Source organism: Ovis aries, chromosome 24, assembly GCF_016772045.2.
Source record: "Ovis aries strain OAR_USU_Benz2616 breed Rambouillet chromosome 24, ARS-UI_Ramb_v3.0, whole genome shotgun sequence".
In the NCBI taxonomy this organism is placed as follows: Eukaryota; Metazoa; Chordata; class Mammalia; order Artiodactyla; family Bovidae; genus Ovis; species Ovis aries.
In genome coordinates, this window is record NC_056077.1 from 15,085,923 (window position 1) to 15,107,923 (window position 22,001).

A 22,001-nucleotide genomic window follows, 5' to 3' on the forward strand; every position below is an offset into this window, starting at 1 on the left:
CTGGTATGACTAGGAATTCACATTTTTACCAGGAGAAAGTCCATGTTATATTGTGTTTGGTCTTCATTAAGTTTATTTTTGTAACCTCAGAAGAGTTTTTGTTTTGTTGGCTTGTGCTGAGAGTTACATGAAATGCAGCTGGACGTGGCCAGGGGTGGGGTCCCTTATGGGGATCTTGTACTTCCCGGATCCAACACCGGGCTCCTGGTGGTCGCCCTCCACAGACCTCCTCTGTAGCCTTCCCTGTTTCATATATGGCAGCTCCGTCTTTCTCGTTGGTCCTTGACAAAATCTTTTTTCCTCTTGCATCGCATATCTAGCTGATCCACCTGCAAATCCTGGGCTCTACAATGCATGGGAGTTGGTTCCAGGACCCCCCGTGGTTACAAGAATCTGCAGATGATCAAGTCCCTTATAAAGCAGAGCCCCTTTGCATATAACCTGCTGCACATCCTCCCCTATGCTTTAAATATACCTCAAATCATCTCTGGGCTACTTACAATATCCAGCGCAATGTAAATGCTATGTAAATAGCTGTAAATACAATGTAAATGCTACGTATGTAGCTACCAGCATGGGGCAAATTCAAGTTCTGCTTTTTGGAACTTTCTGGAATATTTTCCCCCCAAACATGTTGCGTCCGTGGCTGGTTGACTCCTCAGGCGTGGAGCCTGTGGAAGCGGAGGACTGACTGTGCGTCCGCCATCCGTGGCTTTCTTAGCACTTGGCTCTGTGCTTTGGTTTCACCCACTGTTGTCTCCTGCCAATTCTGCTGCCGTAGCTTCCTGTCTGACCTCTGTGTTTGGCTGTTGCTTCCTAGCAGTGTTGTTCATGTGAAATCAGAGTGATCTCAGTAGAAGTGAAGTGAAGTGAAGTCGCTCAGTCATGTCCGACTCTGTGTGATCCCATGGACTGTAACCTACCAGGCTCCTCCGTCCATGGGATTTTCCAGGCAAGAGTACTGGAGTGGGTTGCCATTCCTTCCTGAGCCCCTAATAGAATATAGTCACCCTCCTCCATCCCTGCCCGCCTAGCTCTCTCCTCTTTCCATGCTGCTTTAGTTTTCTTTATTGTACTTATCATCTGACATCATTTTTCTGTTGGTCATCTGCCTCTTCTCACTAGAATGTGGATTCCACAGGTTAGGGGCTGCTGTCCTGTACAGTCTCCCCAGCCCCTGATTCTCTTGCAGAGCACATTCTCAATAAGGTTGAAAGACAGATGGAAAATATGGTAGTGTGGAAGGAGCTCCACATCCTTTGGGAAGTTGACAGTTTCCTTCAGATCATAAAGTCAGTGATATTTCATCCTAGCCCAGATCTCCCAGATGCTTCCACATGGCAAAGAAGTTCAGTTTCCTGTTTTTTTTTTTTTAAACTGTTTATCCCAAACAGGAGAAGACTGTGCCACAGTTGGTGGTCTTATGAGGTGCTTGGTTTCTTTTTAACTGATGGATCTCTGCTTGCAGAAGTGTCCGATTTCCACCGACCTCAAGAGTCCCTGACTCCGTGTTCTGGGCTGCTCCTTTCTTCCAGGTCTTCCATTGATAGTGAGCCCGCCCTGGTCCTTGGCCCCCTGAAGTCTGTGCAGGAGCTGCGGAGGGAGCAGCAGCTGGCCGAGATCGAGAGCCGCAGGCAGGAGAGGGAAAGGAGCGGCGAAGAGGCCAGCAGCGAGGGGAGGACCAAGCCCCCTGTGCAGGAGATGGTGGACGAGTTGCAGGGCCCCTTCTCCTACGACTTTTCCTACTGGGCACGGTAAGCGCCCGTGGTGGGCTTTCCCTGCAGGGTCCCTCTGTTCGGATGTCCTTCCTTCTAGGGGGACAAGCCAGCCACATTGAAGTGTCTTAATTATTTTAGGTCTGGAGAGAAAATCACTGTCACACCTTCATCTAAAGAACTGCTCTTTTATCCTCCTTCCATGGAAGCCACCGTCAGTGGAGGTAAGTGTCAGCTCAGCTAGCCGATGACACACCTTCACAACTGTCCTTTTCCCTGCCTTTAGGATTCTGTTCTGTGCTGTTTTATAGTGAAGCCATCTTCGTAAGGCATCTTCAGTCCCCGTTGGCGCATAGACGTTACTATTTGATGAGTGAGTGAATGAGTGAGAGGTCTAAATCAGTAAACGTAACTCTCACTGTTAGAATTGGGGATCTTTTTGAAAAAGGACTTACTTTTCCTTGATGTTATCAGGCTGACACCAGAAGGCAGATGAAAAGCAACAGCATCTGTGGTTGAAACGTCTGAAATGTCTTCATGTATCTGAACTGTTCGTGATGTTTATTTTGGGTTGGGGTGATGGAAGGGTCTTTTGGGGATGAGATAACCAGGAGCTGGTGGAATGTTTAGGCAGCTTCTGCCAGCATCGCGGGTTCAGTAAACCCTGAGCATTTGTGTGTTTGGAAGGAGAGTGTTGAAAGGCATGGCTGTCCAGCAGGCAGCCTGTCTGGGGCTGCCTTCCATGCTGGGTCCTCAGGTCTGGCTGCAGAGGCCCTGACCTGGGGTACTGGCTTCTCTCCTCACTTGTGGTCACTGAGGGCTGAGGAAGAGGAGCCAGGGAAAGCCAGCTTTGTTGGCTATTCCTGCTAACATTCCTGAAAGTTTAACAGGGCCGTTCATAAATGGTGACAGGCTTGGGCCACTTGTAGTTCCTGAGGATTCTGAGATAGTTAAAAGCCTCACTGGAGTTAACTTTGGATATCTCAGTTTTAGGCCCTTCTTTAATGGGAAGCCCCACTCTCTTCCTCTGTTTGTCTCTTTCCTTTGTAGAAAGCTGCCCAGGGAAGCTGATCGAGATCCAAGGGAAAGCAGGCTTGTTTCTAGAAGGCCAGATCCACCCAGAGTTGGAAGGAGTTGAGATTGTCATCAGTGAAAAGGGGGCAAGTTCACCCCTGATCACGGTCTTTACCGATGACAAAGGTGCCTATAGGTAAGCCCGTGACTAAGAACCAGTTGGTTGGGACCAGTCAGGGAGCCCATGCTGAGTCAGACAGTGAAGAATCCACCTGCAATACAGGAGACCTGGGTTCGATCCCTGGATTGGGAAGATCCCCTGGAGGAGGGCATGGCAACCCACTCTTCCCTGGAGTGTTCTTGCCTAGAGAATCCCATGAACAGAGGAACCTGGCGGGCTACAGTTGATGGGGTTGCAAAGAGTTGGAACATGACTGAGCAACTAACACCTCCACATTTTCAGTCAGGAAGCCCAGGAAGGAAGCTGGGGAGCCAGGTGGTGCTTCCTCTAGGATTTGAAGCAAGGCATCACCAGCGTTTCTTTCTTTTATTCAGTGTTGGGCCCTTGCACAGTGACCTGGAGTATACTGTGTCCTCGCAGAAGGAGGGCTACGTTCTGACTGCAGTGGAAGGAACCATAGGCGACTTTAAGGCTTATGCCTTGGCAGGCGTGAGCTTTGAGGTAACACCGTGTGCTTTTAAAAAGCGGTTTTATGGAGTATAACAATCATACAATAAACTGCACGTAAAGTGTGTAATCTGACAGTTTCGACACGTGACAACACCCATGAGCATACCACCATGGTCAAAATAGTGGACACATCGTCACCCCTCAGGATTTCCTCCCACCCTTGGAAACAAACCCCTCTCTCCTGGCCCTCCCCACCCCTCTGATCTGCCTTCTGTCACTGTGGATCAGTTTGCATTTCTTAGAATTTTATATAATGGAATTATTCAGGCCGTACTCTTTTTACTCTGCCTTCTTTCACTTGTAATTTTGGAGATCTGTTGACTTCAGCTTGTGTGCATACCTTCTGGGAAGCATTTTAAGCTTTCATCCTTGACTCTGTTCTCTGTCAAAGGACACAGAATGTTCTTAGAGTAGAGTTGATGTCTTTCTCTCTTCCCTCCCTCCTTCTTGGGAAGAAGCATGCTGTGTGATGGCCAGAGTGAGTCCGGAGACCCTTGAGGCTGAATGTTGTCGACATTGAGACCAAAAGAGGAAAAACATCCCATCACCTAATAAATTAAAATTCTGCATTGCAGAATGCCTTTTAAAACAACTGGAAAGATAGTCCAACTGGAGAGAAATATCTGTTCCATAAATAACAACCCCAGTTTACAAGAGTCTCCTAAAACCAATAAGAAAAAGACAAGCCAACAGAGAAAAGGCGAATCAAGGACATGAAAGGCCATTCGCAGAAGTCATCCAGGTCACTCGTAATCACTCGGGAAACACTTGACTTCGATAGTGACTGGGCAAACGCAAAGGAAGTTACCATCGAAACCCTAGGTTTGGGGTTAGAGTTGTAGTAATGAAGACACTATCCATTTTTTTTGGCAAGTGTGTGTTTTCCCATGCATAGGTAATTTAGGAGCTGGAAATGGCTACAGCCACCCTGGAGTTCAGTTCAGGGGTTTCTTTCTGGATTTCAAGTGCACACATCCACGAAGTCATTTCTACTCCTAGGAACTGACTGTTTGGAAAAAGAAAAACTTAATTGTGCAAAGATACACACACTTGGGGACTTTCACTTTGTCCCTTCTTTTCCATCGCAAAACTCAGAGACTGGCCTGTTGTACCATGATTTGCCAACCCTTGCTTTAGAATGAGATGCAGCTTTTATGAACAGTGAGGCTGATTGGTGGGGACTGGTGGATGAAGGCAGTGGGGGAAACAGCTGAGGCCAGAGAAGACGACTTGGCCAGAGGGTTGGGGGCCCTCCTCCACCCCACTCCGACCCAGTCGCTTATGAAATCCGTCAACAGTAGCCATAGTGTTGTCTCTTTGTGTGGGCACAGAGAGTTCTGGAAGGCTGCAAAGCAAATTGTTTATACTGGTTACCGTGGGGGAGGAGAGGAGACCTTCTGACCTCCCCCGTGGGCCCCAGCGAATGACAATAAAAGAAAAACTAGCCACGCAGAATTACCTCTTGACACCTTCGTGGTTTGTATGAGTTAACCTTGCTCTGGGGTTCCTTTCTCACCCCCAGATAAAAGCCGAAGACGACCAGCCCCTCCCTGGGGTCCTCTTATCCCTCAGCGGTGGTGTGTTCCGTTCCAACCTCCTGACTCAGGACAACGGTATCCTGACCTTCTCAAACTTGGTAAGGTGAACCACTACTGTTGCCTGCCTGGCTCCCCCATGAGCGTGCAAGGACACGGCGGCCGTGACTTGTGTATCGCTTGACAATGTGAGAACAGAAAACCATTGTGGAGTGCCTCACATTTCTTCGGGGACCAGCAGAACTTAATGCTGCTGATGCACATTCCCTTCCGCACAGACATCTTGTTTTCTGGTCTCCCACTTGTCACTGAGACAATGTAATTAATTGCCCTGGCCCCAGCGGCTCCCGTCTTAAGTGTCCCTTTGTTTCACCAGAGGATCTCATTGTTTATAATGCCAAGTCTCCTTCAGGGGGTGAGCGTGTGTTTCTTCTGCAAAGCACGCTCCCTGTGGTGGGTGGACAGCATCCATTTTCCACTGAGGATGTAGTCTGAAGCCCTGACTGGTGGACACGTCAGTTGGTCATCAGTTGGTCATCTTGTCAACCCTGGGAATAAAGTCACCATTCCAGAGATGTTGCAAACAGGCAGTGAAGTGTAGCCGAAAGATCCCAGACTGGGACGTGAAGCACTCCCACCTTCGAATCTTCCCTCTGCTACTTACTTGCCATGTCGTCTCAGGCTAGTTACTTGACCTCTCTGAGCTTCAGTTGCTTCATTCATAAAGTTCAGATTTCTACCCTGCAGAGGTACTCTAGGTGCGCAGTAATGACAGCTGGTGTTAGAAAGGTAATTGCTGTCACTGCAATGATTTACTGTAGAGTTAGTTACCGTCTCTGTGTGTCTGGGAAGCCTTGGGGCTCTTGGGGCCTCATTCTGGCCTCTTTCCTTCATGACTTGAGCTGCTCCCTCTAATGCCACCCCTCAGCTTGCAGCAGGGGCTCAGCTCATGTTTGTGTCTTGGCAGAGCCCTGGCCAGTACTACTTCAAGCCCATGATGAAGGAATTCCGGTTTGAGCCGTCCTCGCAGATGATCGAGGTGCAGGAGGGGCAGAACCTGAAGATCACCATCACGGGCTACCGCACAGCCTACAGGTGGGCTGCCCCCTTTCTCGTCTCCCCCGGGCTGGGCAGTGGGATCACTCACACACTCTTTTCTCTCGGAACCCATCCCAGTCTTCAGGCTGGTTCTGTTTGGAAGACAAGAGCCATGAGACGCAGTCCACAGGTTCCTGACTGCCAGCCTTTTCTCCTAATGTCTCCCGTGAATGATTCAGTCACAAAGCTCCTCTTTTGAAATTGGCCTCTGAGAACCTACTGAGTTCCTAAAATTTTTATTTTTAAAAAACGTTTGAAACATGAGTTAGATTTTGGAAAGAAGGAAATGCATTCACTTGAGCAAAATTTGGAAATGTTGAAAAGAAGATATTCAGTGTGGAGTTTCCCTTCTGTCCTGGCCTCCCAGCCACCTAGGTGTTCGAGCATTTCTGAGTGCATCCAGAGATGGTTTATTCATATAAGTATTTATAATTATAGGCACACACATATGTACTTATATACATTTATAGAAGCACTTCAAGGTTGATTAATCAGAAGGAACAGGTTTAGAAAAACGGACCATTTTCAGTTGAATATAAAAATAGAATGAAAAGGGGAAGTGATTTGTTTTCATTTTATTGGATGCTTCATTATTTAAAATAAAGTTTAACAAAAAATACAATAAAGCAGAGTGAAAGAAAGTAGCCTTTTTAAATTACAATTTTTCTGGAGCATCCCTTAAAACGTATGAGGAGAGAAACTGATGATAGGAATGGCCTGAGCCCTCTGGCAGGAAGGCTCAATGTGCAGGCGACACAGCGGGCAGGGAGTTGTCTGGGTCATTTGGGGTACAGTCCTCCACTGAGCTATTTTGCACTGTAAATTGTTGGTAAATGCCGGACACTGTCCCTGGAATCTTTTGTGTGCCTCAGAAAGCCCCGAGAATGTCGTGTTCCGTTTCTTCTCTCGTCTGTCTAGTTGCTATGGTACAGTTTCTTCCTTAAACGGAGAGCCAGAACAGGGTGTTGCTGTGGAAGCAGTGGGCCAGAGCGACTGCAGTATTTATGGAGAAGACACCGTGACGGACGAGGAAGGGAAGTTCAGGTTACGTGGACTGCTGGTGAGCCTTTGGATGTGTTTCATTAGTGGATTTTTTCATACTGGGTTCAGCGGTGTCTGGGTTCAGTGGTGCCCCCAAGACTGCTAGGAATGAGGGCAAGAGGGTTGAGAGGGGGCATAGGGCTCTGAAACTTCCCGATCCCTATCTTAACTGACATATCAACGCTTATGTAGCTGACATACTGGGTTGCAGTTTTATGGCAAAATACAGGTAGAAGACCATGTGTTTGGTACATCTTTTGCCTAGAACAGGTGGTCTAGCTTAGGCCAGCCTCTCAAATCAGATAGCTGTGGGGCTCAAAGACAACTGTGAAAGGTTGGAGTGGACTGGGTGCCTGTCGGGAGCAGTGTGGACTGTGGATCTTAGACAGGTCCTGGCCCATGAGAAGGAGCAACCGCCACGTAGCTCCAGCTCTTCGTAGCCATGTGGGAAGATAACTCAGAGTTGCCAAATGATTAGAGTTTATAAAAGAGAAGTCAGAAATTCATATCTCCACGTGACAACTCCTGATATTTAGATATTGACCACTAATTAAATAAAAAAAATATAGGGGCTTCCCTGGTAGCTCAGATAGTAAAGAATCTGTCCACAATGCTAGAGACTGGGGTTCGATCCCTGGGTCAGGAAGATCCCCTGGAGAAGGGAATGGCTGGCTACCCACTCTGGTAATCCATGGAAAATTCCATGGGCAGACAGGAGCTGTGCAACCATAGGGTCACAAAGAGTTGGACACAACTGAGCAACTAACACTTTACTGGGGCCATGCTGTCCTTTCCCAAAGTTAAGAAGACCATGTCTCGCGTCTAGGCGTCCTCACTCACTGATACTGGGAAGTCAGGGCAGGAGGTTGCTTGGTGAGCGAGGAGTGTTCGAGCCAAAGCAGGAAGGCAGGCTGGGGCGTGTCTCCTGGGGCTGTGCTGAGGACTGGAGAATGTCTGCTCTCATGGGCTAGCTGGGTGGGCTTTCTTTGGGGTCTGGCCAGCCTTACTGCGATGCTCCCTTCTCCACCTCCTCTGTCCTCGGGGAGGCCCTGCCTGCCGCTAATGCTAACCCATTAGCACTTTCAGTGTGTGTGGCGTTGCCCTCTTGTGGCCGCCGACCCCTCCCATGGAAAAGGCCTCGGATGCTGGAGGAGTAGCCTTGGAAGTGGAGTGTGCTGTCACGCTGCCACTGGGACATGTTCCCAGGGCCCCAGGGCGCTCCCTGCTGTCCCCCGGCCTGCTTCCCTTCCTCGTGGCAGTGGTTCCAGAGAGAACAGGTGGGCCGCATGGGTGTCCCCCGTCCCCAGGCCAGCTGCAGCCAGGACCCCGGGAGAGGTGACGGGTCCTCAGATCCGGGTCTCTGTCACATGTGTTCATGCAGATGCAGGCTTTGGCACTGCGTCCTTAGCTGCCTTTCTGCCTGGGTTTGAATCCTGCCTCTGTCACTTCTTAGCTGTGTGAGTTCAGGCAGGTGTCCCATGCCTTCTGTGTCCGTTTCATCATCTGTAAAGTTGGAGAAGACTCTTGAGAGTCCCTTGGACTGCAAGGAGATCCAACCAGTCCATTCTGAAGGAGATCAACCCTGGGATTTCTTTGGAAGGAATGATGCTAAAGCTGAAACTCCAGTACTTTGGCCACCTCATGCGAAGAGCTGACTCATTGGAAAAGACTCTGATGCTGGGAGGGATTGGGGGCAGGAGGAGAAGGGGATGACAGAGGATGAGATGGCTGGATGGCATCACCAACTCGATGGACGTGAGTCTGAGTGAACTCCGGGAGATGGTGATGGACGGGGAGGCCTGGCGTGCTGTGATTCATGGGGTTGCAAAGAGTCGGACACGACTGGGCGACTGAACTGAACTGAACTGAAAGTGAGGATGAGGATCATGGCTGCCCTACTGGTTGGCTGTCAGTATAAAGTGAGTTAATACACACGGAGCGGTGCCTGGCGCACTGACTCCACAAATGGTTAGAAGCCAGGTCAGACCACTCCTTTTCCCAAGGTGTTCCTCACCAGAACTGCCAGCTTGGGGGATTGTGTACAGCTTTCCTCGGTCCAAGTCACAGCAGAAGGTAGGCCTGGGGGCCGTCTGTGCCCTTCAGTCTGCCGCCTTCTCAGGTGGACACAGTGTTCTGGCTCATCTCCCTTTTACGGTTGCAAGAATTCAGATTCTGCATCACCGTGTTGATTCCCCCGGAGTCTTACTGGCCCATACATATTTTTCTTTTTTTAATATTGGAGTACAGGTGCATTACAATCTCGTGTTAGTTTCTGCTGTACAACAGCGGGAATCAGCTCTATGCATACATATATCCCCTCCTCCCTTGAGCCTCTTTCCCACCCCACCCCACCCCCATTCCACCCCTGTAGGTCATCTCAGAGCCCTGAACTGCGGTCCCTGTGCTATACAGCAGCTTCGCGTTAGTGATCCCTCTTACACATGGTAGTGTATATATGCCAGACATGTGTTTCTAAACTCACCAACTTAACACGTTTAGTTTAACTAAACCAAATAGAGTTTCCTTCTCCACCTTGATAGATTCACGTTTCAATTAATGCTCCCTCACACCCTCCTCCTTGTAACAGGTGTCACTTCATTAGCACTTCCAGTGCTGTGTGGAGGCGCCCCCTTGTGACAGCCAGAGCCTTCCACGTGCCAGGCCTCAGATGCTGGAGGAATGGATGAATAGCCTTAGATGGTCCCTGTCAAAGGTCTGGACTTGGCTTGCCAGGCTTCTAGGGGACACCAGCTGGAGAGCCCTGGTTGAAGATTTCCTCAGGATTTTGACCCCCAGGAGAATGCATTTCTGCAGTTGATCTTTCTGGGCAGTGTATTTGGTGAGGCATTTTGGGTGAGAAGCTGCCTGAATCTTGCTGCCAGAGGCTGAAGGTGAACCGCTGAGTAAGCGGCCAGGAGCGAGGAGCCGGGTGGTTGGGGTGGGCTCCTGCCCTGCTGGGCATGGGAACGAGGGGACAGTGCCCGCAGTCCCCATCTCCAGCAGTGCCGTCTCCTTTTTTTCACGCCTTGCTACCGTTTTCTGAGGTGCAAATAGCTGTTGCTAATAGCTGTTTTGAACAAGCCCAGTGCTGCCAGTCCTCACTGAGCTATAAAGTGAATTAATTTGTCTACTGGTGATCATAAATTTGACTGTTCTTGGTTTTTAAAAAAATAATAGTTTTACTGTCTTTGTAAAGGTTCCATATGCTCATTATAAGATAGTTCAAAGCAACATATTGAAAAGGACAAAATTTTGAAAGGGGAGAAAGTAGATCACCCTTACACTCCCCCCAAGAAGGACTCATGGTTAATATAGAGGGAATGTTGTTTAAGGTGCTGCTCTGCTCACACACAGAGAAGGTCACAGTACACGTGGTTTTAGGAAACCGGGCTGTGTTATCCTCGCTAGTGTACCAGTGAGCAGCTATAGTCTCAGGGTTGTCCCCTCTGGGATACACACAGTCGTCTTTGGACTCGGCCCCCGACTCCAGATGCTCATGTGTCCTCAGATTTGGTGTGCAGTTGGTGCTCAGAAGTTGGTCATTCTAGAAGTTCTTTAAACCCTGCTAGTATAAGTGATCTGTCACCCTTTGGGGATAGGTGCAGATCTTTTCTTTTAATAAATGTGTAAGAAAAAAAAAGTTCAGAAGTTGACAAATAGTGGGTTCATTTAGCCTATTAAAGCCTTTCGTAAAGCTGAATTTTATCTGATGTGCAGCCTTCTGAGAAGTTTTCCTTTGAACTCATATATCTTTCTCTATCAGAGTTGCCTCTGGCCCACATAGCAATGTACAAAACAAACAACTTTATTTCTTCAAGGCAGTTTGTTGTAGCTTTGAATTATGTCCGACTCTTTTGTGACTCCATGGACTGTAGCTGGCCAGGCTCCTTTTTCTATGGGATTTCCCAGGCAAGAATACTAGAGTAGGTTGCCATTTCCTTTTCCGGGGGATCTTCCTGACCCAGGGATTGAACCCGTGTCTCCTGCATTGGCAGGTGGATTCTTTACCACTGAGCCACCAGGGAAGCCCTTTGAGGCAGTTTACTTCCCTCTGTTGGAAACTGTCATAATGTGCTGGCTTAGAACAAAGTGCTTTACTGCGGTCTGCTAAAAAATGATCTGAGTAAATAATGTACATCCTTCATGTGTTCAGTGTCAACAAAAAAAAGTTTTTTAGAATAGTGAGTTTTGTTTGGGTAAACATCATATGTCCCTATACATTTGAGGAATAGAATAAAATGTATAAAGAGGAAATCTGTTGTAAAAAAGGAAAAATCTCAAATCCCACTTCCCAGAAATAATACCCCTTGGGAGTGGCATTCCAGACATCACTCAGTACATACATACAGGTGCAGGGGAGGGATGGACAGCAAAAGGGAATAATTTTATTGTATTTATTAAACAAGAATAAGCTTATCTTGTTTGCAGTTTTGAAATCAGAAACCACATTTAATTTTCCTTGGGTAGAAGAAGCTGAATACAGTTTGAAGGAACTGTAAAACTTCAGAAAAAGGTTTCTACATCAGGGTGCTTTTTCAAGGAACTCTTAAGAAGGGTGATAGGCCTGGGAACCAAGGTGGGACAGAAACTTGTCCACCGGATGGGGGCCTGCAGGCAGAGCAGGCTCCAACCAGGTCTCAGGTGATAAGCCCTTTTCCAGATAAGTGACTCCTACATTTGTTTGCAGCCGGGCTGTGTGTACCACGTTCAGCTCAAGGCAGAAGGCAATGACCACATTGAACGAGCCCTCCCCCACCACCGGGTCATCGTGGTAAGATGTGGAATTCTTCAGCAGAATCAGTGCATGATTGCATCTCTGATCAAAAATCCTTCAGCGTTCCTCTGGCTGTGGCTCCCTTTCATCTGTTGTAGGGGGGACGTTACATCCTAATTAAGGGTCCTCTCAGAATAGTGTCATCATTACAAGCAGCATCTTTGGGCTTTTAATGAACAGCAGCGCTGTCTTGCATCCAGAGCAGAAATCCGAGCTGTTGTTTCCCCACTTCTCCTGCTAGCTCTGATCATTATTCTACAAATTGAGGATCTTAAGGCCTAAGTAGCATTTTAGATCAAGGGAGGGTAATAAAGGGAACATGGGCTTCATCAGTGACAGGGCCACTGACGTGTCTTATCTTCAGGTGACCTTGTTCTTCTCACCAAGGAGAGTCTCTTGATCTGTAAGATCATGACTCGGCTAACTGATCCCTAAGGAGGCAGCCCTCCAGGTTACAGGAGGTGTCCCTGGCATCATTTTCAGTGAAGTTTTTTCCCATGGAATAAGCTTCATTTGCTAGACCAGAGGATTTGGGGCCAGACAAGAAGCCTTTGGTGGCTTTATTAGGTGGCATTAGGGGTAAAGATTACGATGGGTCCAGAGGCTGGTGGGCCATTCAGGAGTTTTGGCCTAGACAGTGAGTTTTCTTGATGTCTTTATGGCCTTTGGCATTTTAAGTGGTTGTGATGGCTGCATCTTATTTTATATTTTCCTGCCATGGGGATTCAGATCGGGATCCCAGGCAGTCATGTGGACTACGGCCCCACAGATGAAAAGGTGACTCATGGGGGCACGTGCCCACCCCAGGGGGTGTGGAGGAGCTGGGGCTTGACTCCTGCCAATTCCTGCCAGGCAAGAACATCCTTCTCTTTTTCAAGAGCCGCTGGGAAATCTGGCTCTTTTAGTATGAAATTTCTTTTGAAAATGTTGATAAGTCATTAAAACGTAAGGAAAAAAGTACTGTCTTTGTCAAAAAGCATGTCCATGGCAAGATGTCACCCGTCTCCTCTCAATTTGGGACCTTAGATTCAGGCTGCTTGAACAGCAAGCTTTGTTCCCTGAATGCAAAGGGAAGTCGCTAGGAAATAGAGCTCCAGGGATGTCCCCTGCTGGAACAGAGGCCCCCCTCTTCCAGCTTCCTGGCCCAGCTTGCTTTCTCTCTTCCCAGGTTGGGAATAATGACATCGATGATGTGAACATCATAGTTTTCCGGCAGATAAATCAATTTGACTTAAGTGGAAACGTGATCACTTCCTCTGAGTATCTTCCTACATTGTGGGTAAGGCCAGCTGTTGATGATTAACGTGCTCTGTTCTTTCTGGCTTCGAGACAAGAGGGAGCAGGATATCCGGGCCTATCTAGCCCTTGCTTTAGCTGAGGGTTGAGGTTGAGATTAAGAATCTTCAGTCCCAGCATGTGTCTGGTGGAATGACTGCTAGAGAAAAACGTGGTCTGGTTTCAGATGATAGTTTTGCCAGCCTTGTGTGTCTTTAGAAGCATCACAGTAGAAGCCTCATGAATGAGCAGTGTGATCTGGGATCTGAAACAGAGAGATGGTTTTGGGCAAAGCACCTGCTCACTTTCTAAATTCTGTGCAAGGTGCGTGTGGCAGGCAGTGGACTCAGAGTCAGACGATGGTGGGGACAGGCAGCGAACCTGGGCTGGAGGGAAAGAAAGGCTACCAACAGAACACTAAACTGCTCCTGGAGGTGGCCAGGAGCCCAGTGCCAAATGGGAACGTGTTTGGAGTTTAAGGAGCAGCTGTGGGTTGAGGTGACAGTACATGGTGGGGGACACACCGAGTGAACAAGGCTGGTGGTGATGACATCAGGTGACCAGGCTCTCTGGGTCTCCATGGGGACAACAGTGATGCCCCTTTGGGAGTCAGGGTTGGTGGTGATGTGCGTGAAGTGCCTGCCCTGCCCCTGGCATGTTACAGATATGTTAGAAGCTGTTCTCTTTAATGTTACCACTGCACTAACAGGTGTTCACTCTTTTGAGCATTAATGTAAGTTGTCAGAATCTTAAATTTTAAATCATTTTGACAACTGTCACATCACTGGTGTCTCAGATGCCTTAGGAATGGCCTGTCGGGGAGGACGGTTGCCCTTTCAAAGATCGGCGTTTCCAGAGTTCCTCTCCCCGAAGAGATAAGCCATCCCAAGGTGTCGAAAATGCGGTGTTGTTTATCGCGTTGGAGTTTTAAAAGCACACCCTGCTTTGTCTCTGCTCTCCAGGTGAAGCTTTACAAAAGTGACAACCTCGACAACCCGATCCAGACGGTGTCCCTGGGCCAGTCCCTCTTCTTCCACTTCCCGCCCCTGCTCAGGGACGGCCAGGTGAGCCCGCTCCTCTCCGCGCTGTCTTTGCCAGGAGGACTCCCCTTTTCCGCTGAAGGAGCTCAGTTTTCCCACTTTTTCCCCTCCTGCCACCTTGCTGACACAGTTGAGTCAGAGGAGGTGGGGCTCTCTAGGGTTTTTTTTTTCTTCCAGAATTAGCTCCTTTTCTGTTATAAAAATAATACACATTCATCATGGCAGGAGATCGGGGAAGGGGGTGGAAATCAGACATAATACTGTCATTCAGAAGCAACTGCTGTTAACATGTCAGTAGGTTTCCTTTTGACCTTTTTTGACGCATGTGCATGTGTGTATAAATATAACAACACGTGTGTCTTCTTTTTAGTAACAAGAAGCTGGGACTGTTGTGTACCTTTTCTCTTAATGTGTGCTTTTCAGTGAAGACTTTATCACCCGTCCTTTCTCATGCATGATATTTAATGACTGCACAGGAGACCATGATAGAGAAAATACCGTGATCTATGTAACCAAGGCCGTCATCACTTAGTGATGACGGGATGTTTGCCATCAGCTCTAATTGCACAGAGCCAGCTATTGTGGCTGCCCTGGTGGCAGCAAACTTTGGAGAGAGCTTGGTTCCTTTTGGGGACTTAGCTTGAGAGCATGAGTGGTGAGCCTGTGTGGTTCCTCCCCTTGCTTCCTGCCACCTGCCACAGGGATGATCCTCTGGCCTTTCCCGGTGTGAAGTGGCCGTGAAATAACAAAGCAGGTTGTGACGGAGTCTGGGGCCTCCCCCGCACTGCTCCAGGCGCCCGTAGTAATCATGCCACTTCCGGCAGCACTGCAGTGTGGTCACAGGCTCCCCGGGGCTCGCAGCCTGCTCGGTGCCTTACCAGCTGAGTGACCCTGGGCACGTCACGCTTCCCTTCTTCGGGCCTCTCTCCCCCCATCTGTGAAATGGGGCAATAGTCCCGATCTTGTAAGTGGTTGAAAGCATACGCCTAATGTGCTCACAGCTCTGGGCCCCTGGCTGGGGCTCAGCACACAGGCCCGTGACGGTGACCAGGACCTCTGCAGTGGGTGCCGCATTCTTAGAACTCACCAGCTAATGAGCCGAGAATCGTCCCTTGGAAGTCAACCTTGTTTTGGGTGAAAAACAGTCTTCCTCAGTTTAACCATGTGTCTCCTTCATCAGAATCATTCATCAGAACTGTGTGTGTTTCGTAAAGTCAGGTTCTCTAAAGACCACGTAGCAGCCATGGTTTGATACACTTAGAAAGACGAGCCGTGGGCTCCAAGCGCCTGTTCAGAGATGGCAGGGTTGCGCAGCTGACCCTGCTGGACTGGCCCGCTGAGGCCGCCACGTGTGAGTTAGTGACCTAGGCGTGTACGTGTAAACTTGGGGGTTCCTAAGGGAAGCACGAGGTCCTTTGCATCACAGTCCCGCATTAGGACTTAGTGTTCATTTGCTTTGCCCCAGCTGCCCTTTGTAAAAACTGCCCCTCCCTCCTTGTGCCCAGAATTACGTGGTCCTTCTGGACTCCACGCTGCCCAGGTCCCAGTATGACTTCGTCCTGCCGCAGGTGTCCTTCACAGCAGCGGGCTACCACAAACACATCACCTTGGTCTTCAACCCCACGGTAAGGAGAAGGGGGCTTCCGGGCGTGGAGTGTGCAGTGGTCCCAAGGTGCCGCTGAGCGCTTTTCAGACCTCCATCCGTGTGGCAAGCTGGTGGAGTCCTCGTCCCTGAGATAGAAGGCGGGAGGCTCGTGTGTAGGGGAGCCTGTTCTTGGACGTGGCCCTTCTGCTGGTTTCCAGCTCGTGCTCGGTGCCTTGGCCTCCACGGTCTTACCCTGAGTAGAGGGTTCCTCCTCTGACCCCAGGAGGAAGCACTTGTCTGGTTCACCTCAGCAGAGACTGAGGAAGTGACAGAGACGAGCACGGCGGGAACTTTTTGTCTCCGTGTGGAGGCACACGCAACCCCAGGGAGGAGCAGTGCCTCTGCGGAGGGCACTAGGGCTGCAGCCTGGACGTCCGCCGGGCACCTGCCGGCTCTGGGGAGCGCGTGGGCAGCCGAGGCAGCATGGAGGTGCTGCCTGGTGGGGCCAAGCGATCAGGCCTCGACCCTGCCGCCAGGAGTGTGGCCCCACTTCTGAGACTGTGGGAGCGGAGCCATGTGCCAGGGGAGGGAAGGCCTGGTGGGTCCTCATCCCAATCCTTCGTGGGGAGGTGCCTCTCTTGCACCCTTCTGGTGGCTCAGAAAGACTGAGTGACTTACCTGGGGGTGCTCGGCAGAGCCATGTTCTCACGTCCCAGCCGCCGGCGGGGTGGCTCAGCACCATACGCTTACGAGGGTCGTCAGGGCGCTTCACTGCATCCCGTGCTGATTGTCAGTTCCGACAACCACGTTCCTCATGCGTCACCCAGTGTTTCACGCGCGGCTGACCGCTCCACACACCTCGTCATTCCCCACAGTAGGTGCTGTTCATATTATTGCTATTTTTCAGTTGAGTCAACCAAGTCTTAACAAGACTGCCCAAGGCCACACGGGAAGACCCGGCCCGCAGCTTGGACTGCGGTCCTCAAAGCTTCGCCTCACAGTTGCTCTGCCTCTCCCCACTGACTCCAACTTGCTCTTAAGGATTTACTTTGATGGAAACTGGTTTGGGAGCTAAGAAGTCAAAAAATGTGGGAGCAGACAGTTAGGGATCCTGCCACTATTCTTCTGTTTATTAAGGGAGCGTCTCGCTCCGGCTGTTGTCTTGGGTCAGAGGCCCTATGGTCCTTCTCCTTCCTGCGTGTCTGCAGATGCTTTGATCTTGGGACCTCTTTACGCTGTTAAAATTCATTGCGAATCTCAAAGACCTTTGGTTTGTGTGGGTTATATGTGTATCTATCATATTAGAAGTGAAACCTGAGACATGTGGAAAACACAAGCATCCACAGGCCACACGTCTCATTGCCTGTCAGAGTGAGGACGTTGTCGTGCTGCAGCCTTGGGAACGTCCCCTGCCCCGTTGTAGGAACATGAGAGGGAGACTGGCATGTCGTATCTTCACAGTATAATGAGAGCAGTTTGGACTGTGCAAATCTCCTGAAAGAGGCTCCCGGGCTGTACCTTGAGAACAGCGCTATGGCTTGTTAACCTGTTTTATCATCATCCAAAAGTTCTTTATTTGTTTCCATTGTCGAGGTGGAGTGAGTTAGTTGGGATATAGGTTCATTTGCTGTTACAGAGACCCAGCATTTCAGGGCTTCAGCAGGAGGGAAGGTCTTATGTTGACCTTCCGGGGGTCGTGCGGAAGCTCCTGGGTGTCGGGCTCCTCCTCTCCCTGGCTCTGCTGTCCTCCAGCACATCGCCCTTCCTGGAATGGCACAGTTGGCTGGAGGCTGTCCAGTCAGCAAGGAGGAAGGGCACACCCAGGGTACAGCCTGGGTGTGGCACTTGTCACTTCTCTTCCTGTTCTGTGGCCAGAGTTGACCCCGGGGCCCCACCTGGCTGCGAGGGAGGCTGGGAACTGTGTTCTGTTCTCACTGGCCCAGCTGACAGCCTGGCTTCCCCTGGAAGGAAGGGTGAGCGGCCCCAGGTCCCCAGCACTGCTTCACCGCCTCACTGGCACTTCCTTGATGCTCATGGTGTCCCTGAGTCTGGAACAGTGGGTTTTCGATGCCTCCTTAGAGGAAAGAGTCCCTGGATGTGGCCGGGGCTCAGCAAAATGAGGCCCTCATGCATTTTAACCACAGGGTCCCCTGCCGCCCACAGCTTTGCGTCTCCTCAGTGTAGACAGTGAAGGGTCCAGGGGTGAGGAGCACCTTGTTCTTGGAACCTGGTTATTCCTGAGCTTCAGAGAGCAAGCGAGGAGAGTTTGTGCGGCAGAGGATTCACTTGGGATTTAGTTGTGTCGCTCCAGTTACTTCTTTTGGGTACTGAGTGTCTGGGTCACGTGGGTGCTAGGGGTCTTGAGGAGGCCGGGCAGGACTGGGCTGTGGATGGGGTGCTGGCAGAGAGCTGGTCTGGGGTGACGGTGCTCTGGGTGTTCGCAGAGGAAACTGCCCGAGCAGGACATCGCCCAGGGATCATACATCGCCCTGCCCCTGACGCTGCTCGTCCTGCTGGCCGGCTACAACCACGACAAGGTAGGGGGCCTGAGCCCTCAGGGCAGCAGGCGTGCGAGTGGGGGGCGGATCCCTCACAGCTGGGACATGGCCGGGGAGGAATGGGCATTGTTACAGAGGTGACCGTGTTTCATGATAATGGTTTAATAGCTGGGTCCAGTCGGACTCTTGCAACACTGTGGACTGTAGCCCACCAGGCTCTTCTGTCCATGGAGTTTTTCCCAGGCAAGAATTTTGGAGTGGACTACTATTTCCTTCTCCAGGGGATCTTCCCAAGACCAATGCCAAGGCCTCCTTCCAAGGCTAGAAGTCTCTTGTATCCCTCCTAACCCTTAACCTTGAAGTACTTCTGGGTCTCTGGTGACCCTCTCTGCGCTCGGCTGGGCTGAGAGCACAGAGCGGCAGGGATGGGCTGGGGCAGGCCAGGGGCGGGGACTTTGGTGTCCCGCTGGACAGAAGTCTCCTGGAGCCCCCCTCTCTCATACCTTCTTTCTTCCCAGCTCATCCCCTTGCTGCTGCAGCTGACAAGCCGCCTGCAGGGAGTCCGAGCCCTTGGCCAGACGGCCTCTGACAACAGCGGCCCGGAAGACGCAAAGAGACAAGCCAAGAAACAGAAGACAAGGCGGACGTGAGGGATCTCCCTCGGGACAGGCCCCTGGTGTGGAGGACGCACGTGACTCTTGCCATCAGCTCCGCGGGCGCAGCCACCCTTCAGCCTCTCCTCCCTGGCCCCAATGTGACACCGTGAAGGAACCCTCCTGTCATTCTGCAGAGCACAATTGATTTTCTGAGTCGAAGATAATTTATTATTTTTATTTTTGTCAAAGAAGTGTTTAAGCTGTGCTGGTGGTGTGCGAATGTTATCCTGAGTCTTCCAGCTTCATTTGCAAAAAGAATTCCAGTAAATGGGTGTCTTGACTCCCAAATCAAGCTCCTGTTGGACTGACCCTCCCCTTAACATCCCTGTGCATCTGAGGTCCTTGCTGGAAACCTCACAGCCTGTGTGCACTCCTAAGAGGGTGTGTTGTGTGGTAAAAAGTCAATAAAATGGCCCACTTGTTTGTGTTGTTGCTCATCTTGGGTGCAGTCCTTGGAGGACCCTGGCCTAATGCTGAGATCACGATCGAGCTGCCTGGAGGGACATGTGGGTCCTGAGTGAAGCCGAGATGACACGCGGCAGCTGGCTTTTGGCCTCAATGATAGGAAAACGGGAGAGGTGGTGGGGGATGATGGCGTAAAGAGCCCTGCCTTGGTTGGGGGGGGTGACGGTGTGAAGAGCCCTGCCTTGTCTGAAGGAGTCCGAGAGGCGCCCCGCACTGTGCTACGGAATCACGCGTTCACGTCTCTAGAGAAGCCGGAAAAACTAAGATTTCTGTGAACTCTTCCAAGTTTTAAATGTTAGCGACAAATTCAGTTTGTAACTTCTGGTGAAACAAAATGTAGGCTGTGTGAAGCTTGAAGGTTGCCAGTTTGCATAAGGGATCCACAGGAATTCTCAGCATTTGAACAGCATTAATTTCATTCTTACGGGAAGTAATTGAGTTAGGTAGGAAGCAGCGACATCCAGCCATCCAATGCTTATTGAGCCCCACGTGTGACGGGCACCGGGGCTGTGAGACGAGCAGAGCAGACAGGAGTGTAAACTCCAGGAGCTGGATGAGGACGACCCCGTTTTGTTCCTTGTGTCCCTGGCGCTCCTTGTGGAGTGGGGAGTGGGCACTTTAGAAGGAACAGATGATGAATGCATGCGTGGATAGGCGAGGGTGGGGACACGTGGCACCCGCTCTCAGAGCGCACGACCCATCCACTGTTGGCTGGAAGACAAGCCTGTCGGGACAGGGCAGGGCGGAGAGCCAAAGGCTTCCTGGTGGAGGAGGCTCAAGTGGCCAAAGGGGCATAGAGCAGAGGTCAGGTCCCACCTGAGAGCTTTAGGGAAGCTTCCCCGGCACGATGTTTAGGCCGAGTCTGGAAGGACCCAAAAGGGAAAGAGGAGTAAGGCAGGAGGTCTTGCTGGGCGCCACGACCAGTGAGGACAGTCAGCTTGAGGATTCCCGGGCTCCAGGGGGGCCTCCCGAAGAGCTGCTGCATTTCCAGTCCAGCGGCTGTTGGGCTGTTGGCCATTTCACAGGTATTACTTTTTCACTGTGGAAGGAAGTACGCTCTTGGAGATCTGGGAGAGACGAGATGCATAATCCATTTCTTGGAGTGTTTTCTAACTCTTCTTCCAAGTGGACACCCAGAAACATGCCTTTTAAATGTTAATGGGGCTTTTTATTGACGCAGTGTAAAGGTTAAGAGCTTGTGGAAGATATAACTAAATGTCAGTGTGTTCCATCCAGTTCTGGACGCCGCCATGAAGGGGCAGTCTTTCCCCGTCGCTGCTGCAGGTCACCTTTCTTGCCGGTGGATCTTCTGAAAGGGCTCTGTTCCTGGAAAAGAAAAGGCTGCTGCCTTTCTCAGCCCAGATGGAAGTTCGGCCTGTTCTGTTGCCTGTGATTGTCTTCATTTTCTGGCAATCTCAGGACAGCTCCCCTGCCCCCTCTGTGAGGTGTGAGGATGAATAGATAGAGGATTTTAAATGCAGCAAAAGTTATACAAGACAGATTTTTTTTTTCCCCTGAGTAATTAAAGATGTCTTAAATGACGGATCCCTGAAGAGCTCCCTTGCTTGCGCCTTTTTGTTTATTATAAGTAGCCCAGCCTCAGCGAGGATACCCCCAGAGACTGACTGACAGGAAGGTGCCATTCTAAGGTGCTGGCTTCACCTGAGTCTTCCCTGGGTTTCCTTTGTTCGGAATGTTATCATTCAACAAGCAAGGATGGTTGGACGTGGGTGGGGGGGTGCTGGAGGTGGGCATGGGGAGTGTGTAGGGGGCAAGGGCTACAAGAGAGAGGTAAGAGGGAGGAGGTGGTCCTCGTGCTCAACTCTCCAGGGTCTGTGTTCAACTCTGGAGAGACGAGTCATGAGATGAGGGAAAAGCAAATGATTGCCTCCCTGAATGAGGAGCAGTGGCGGAAAGGAGTGGACCATGTGCCGGGCACCGCACTGAGTCCTTTCATGCATGAGATGCTGGGTCTTCAGGACCTTACGACATGAGTATGTTTTCAGCTCCACCTCACAGGAGGAAGCAGCCTTAAGAGCGTCGAAGCCACTCAGTGGCAGAGCTGGGGTTTGAACCCGGCTGCAGGCTCTTAACCACTGTGCTCTGCCGTCTCCTGCTGTACAGAATGAGACGGGGCATCTATGTGCCAGGTTGGGGATAATTCAGGTGTTGAGAAAGAGAATGTCATATGCCAGAGATGTGGGCATGAGCTGTGATCAATTTAGTCAAAGCACAGTGACATGTAGCCGTGTGTGCAACAGAGGGTCAGGCCTTAACTGTTCCTTCAGCGTTGTTTCTAGGACCAGAATTACATGGCTAAATGCTTAAACCCAGCTCCCCAAACACAAATCCAAATCCAATGGGCAGCATTTCCTCTTTCCTCGAAAGCTGGAGCAACCTGATGAGGGGAGTTGGGAAGGATTCTGGGAACAAAGTTTGTGTGGTTCCATTCCATTCTGTCTAAGCTGAATGCTCACTGGGTATGAGGACTGTGTCTCAGCCATCCACAGTTCCAGGCCCTGCACACAGTGGGGGCCTGAGGAACAGAGCCTGCCTCAGACTGACTCCCCCCAACAATCCTCACAGCCTTTTCATATTGGGTCCCCTCGCACAC

The 22,001-nt window shown here is 50.5% G+C and overlaps 1 protein-coding gene across 1 annotated transcript in view; it reads left to right on the forward strand.

Annotated features, from left to right (window-relative positions):
• The window catches only part of LOC101111247 (BOS complex subunit NOMO1), a 56,597-nt gene extending 37,238 nt beyond the window's left edge, over positions 1-19,359 (forward strand). Inside the window, exons 19-31 of the mRNA XM_015104097.3 lie at positions 1,536-1,754; positions 1,857-1,939; positions 2,766-2,925; positions 3,285-3,411; positions 4,943-5,056; positions 5,923-6,050; positions 6,972-7,113; positions 11,782-11,865; positions 13,037-13,147; positions 14,106-14,207; positions 15,689-15,808; positions 18,213-18,305; positions 18,785-19,359. Coding sequence (XP_014959583.3) covers positions 1,536-1,754; positions 1,857-1,939; positions 2,766-2,925; positions 3,285-3,411; positions 4,943-5,056; positions 5,923-6,050; positions 6,972-7,113; positions 11,782-11,865; positions 13,037-13,147; positions 14,106-14,207; positions 15,689-15,808; positions 18,213-18,305; positions 18,785-18,916 — 1,615 coding nt within the window. The 3' untranslated portion in view covers positions 18,917-19,359. The remainder of the gene's footprint in view (positions 1-1,535; positions 1,755-1,856; positions 1,940-2,765; positions 2,926-3,284; positions 3,412-4,942; positions 5,057-5,922; positions 6,051-6,971; positions 7,114-11,781; positions 11,866-13,036; positions 13,148-14,105; positions 14,208-15,688; positions 15,809-18,212; positions 18,306-18,784) is intronic.
• Positions 19,360-22,001: the final 2,642 nt, after the last annotated feature.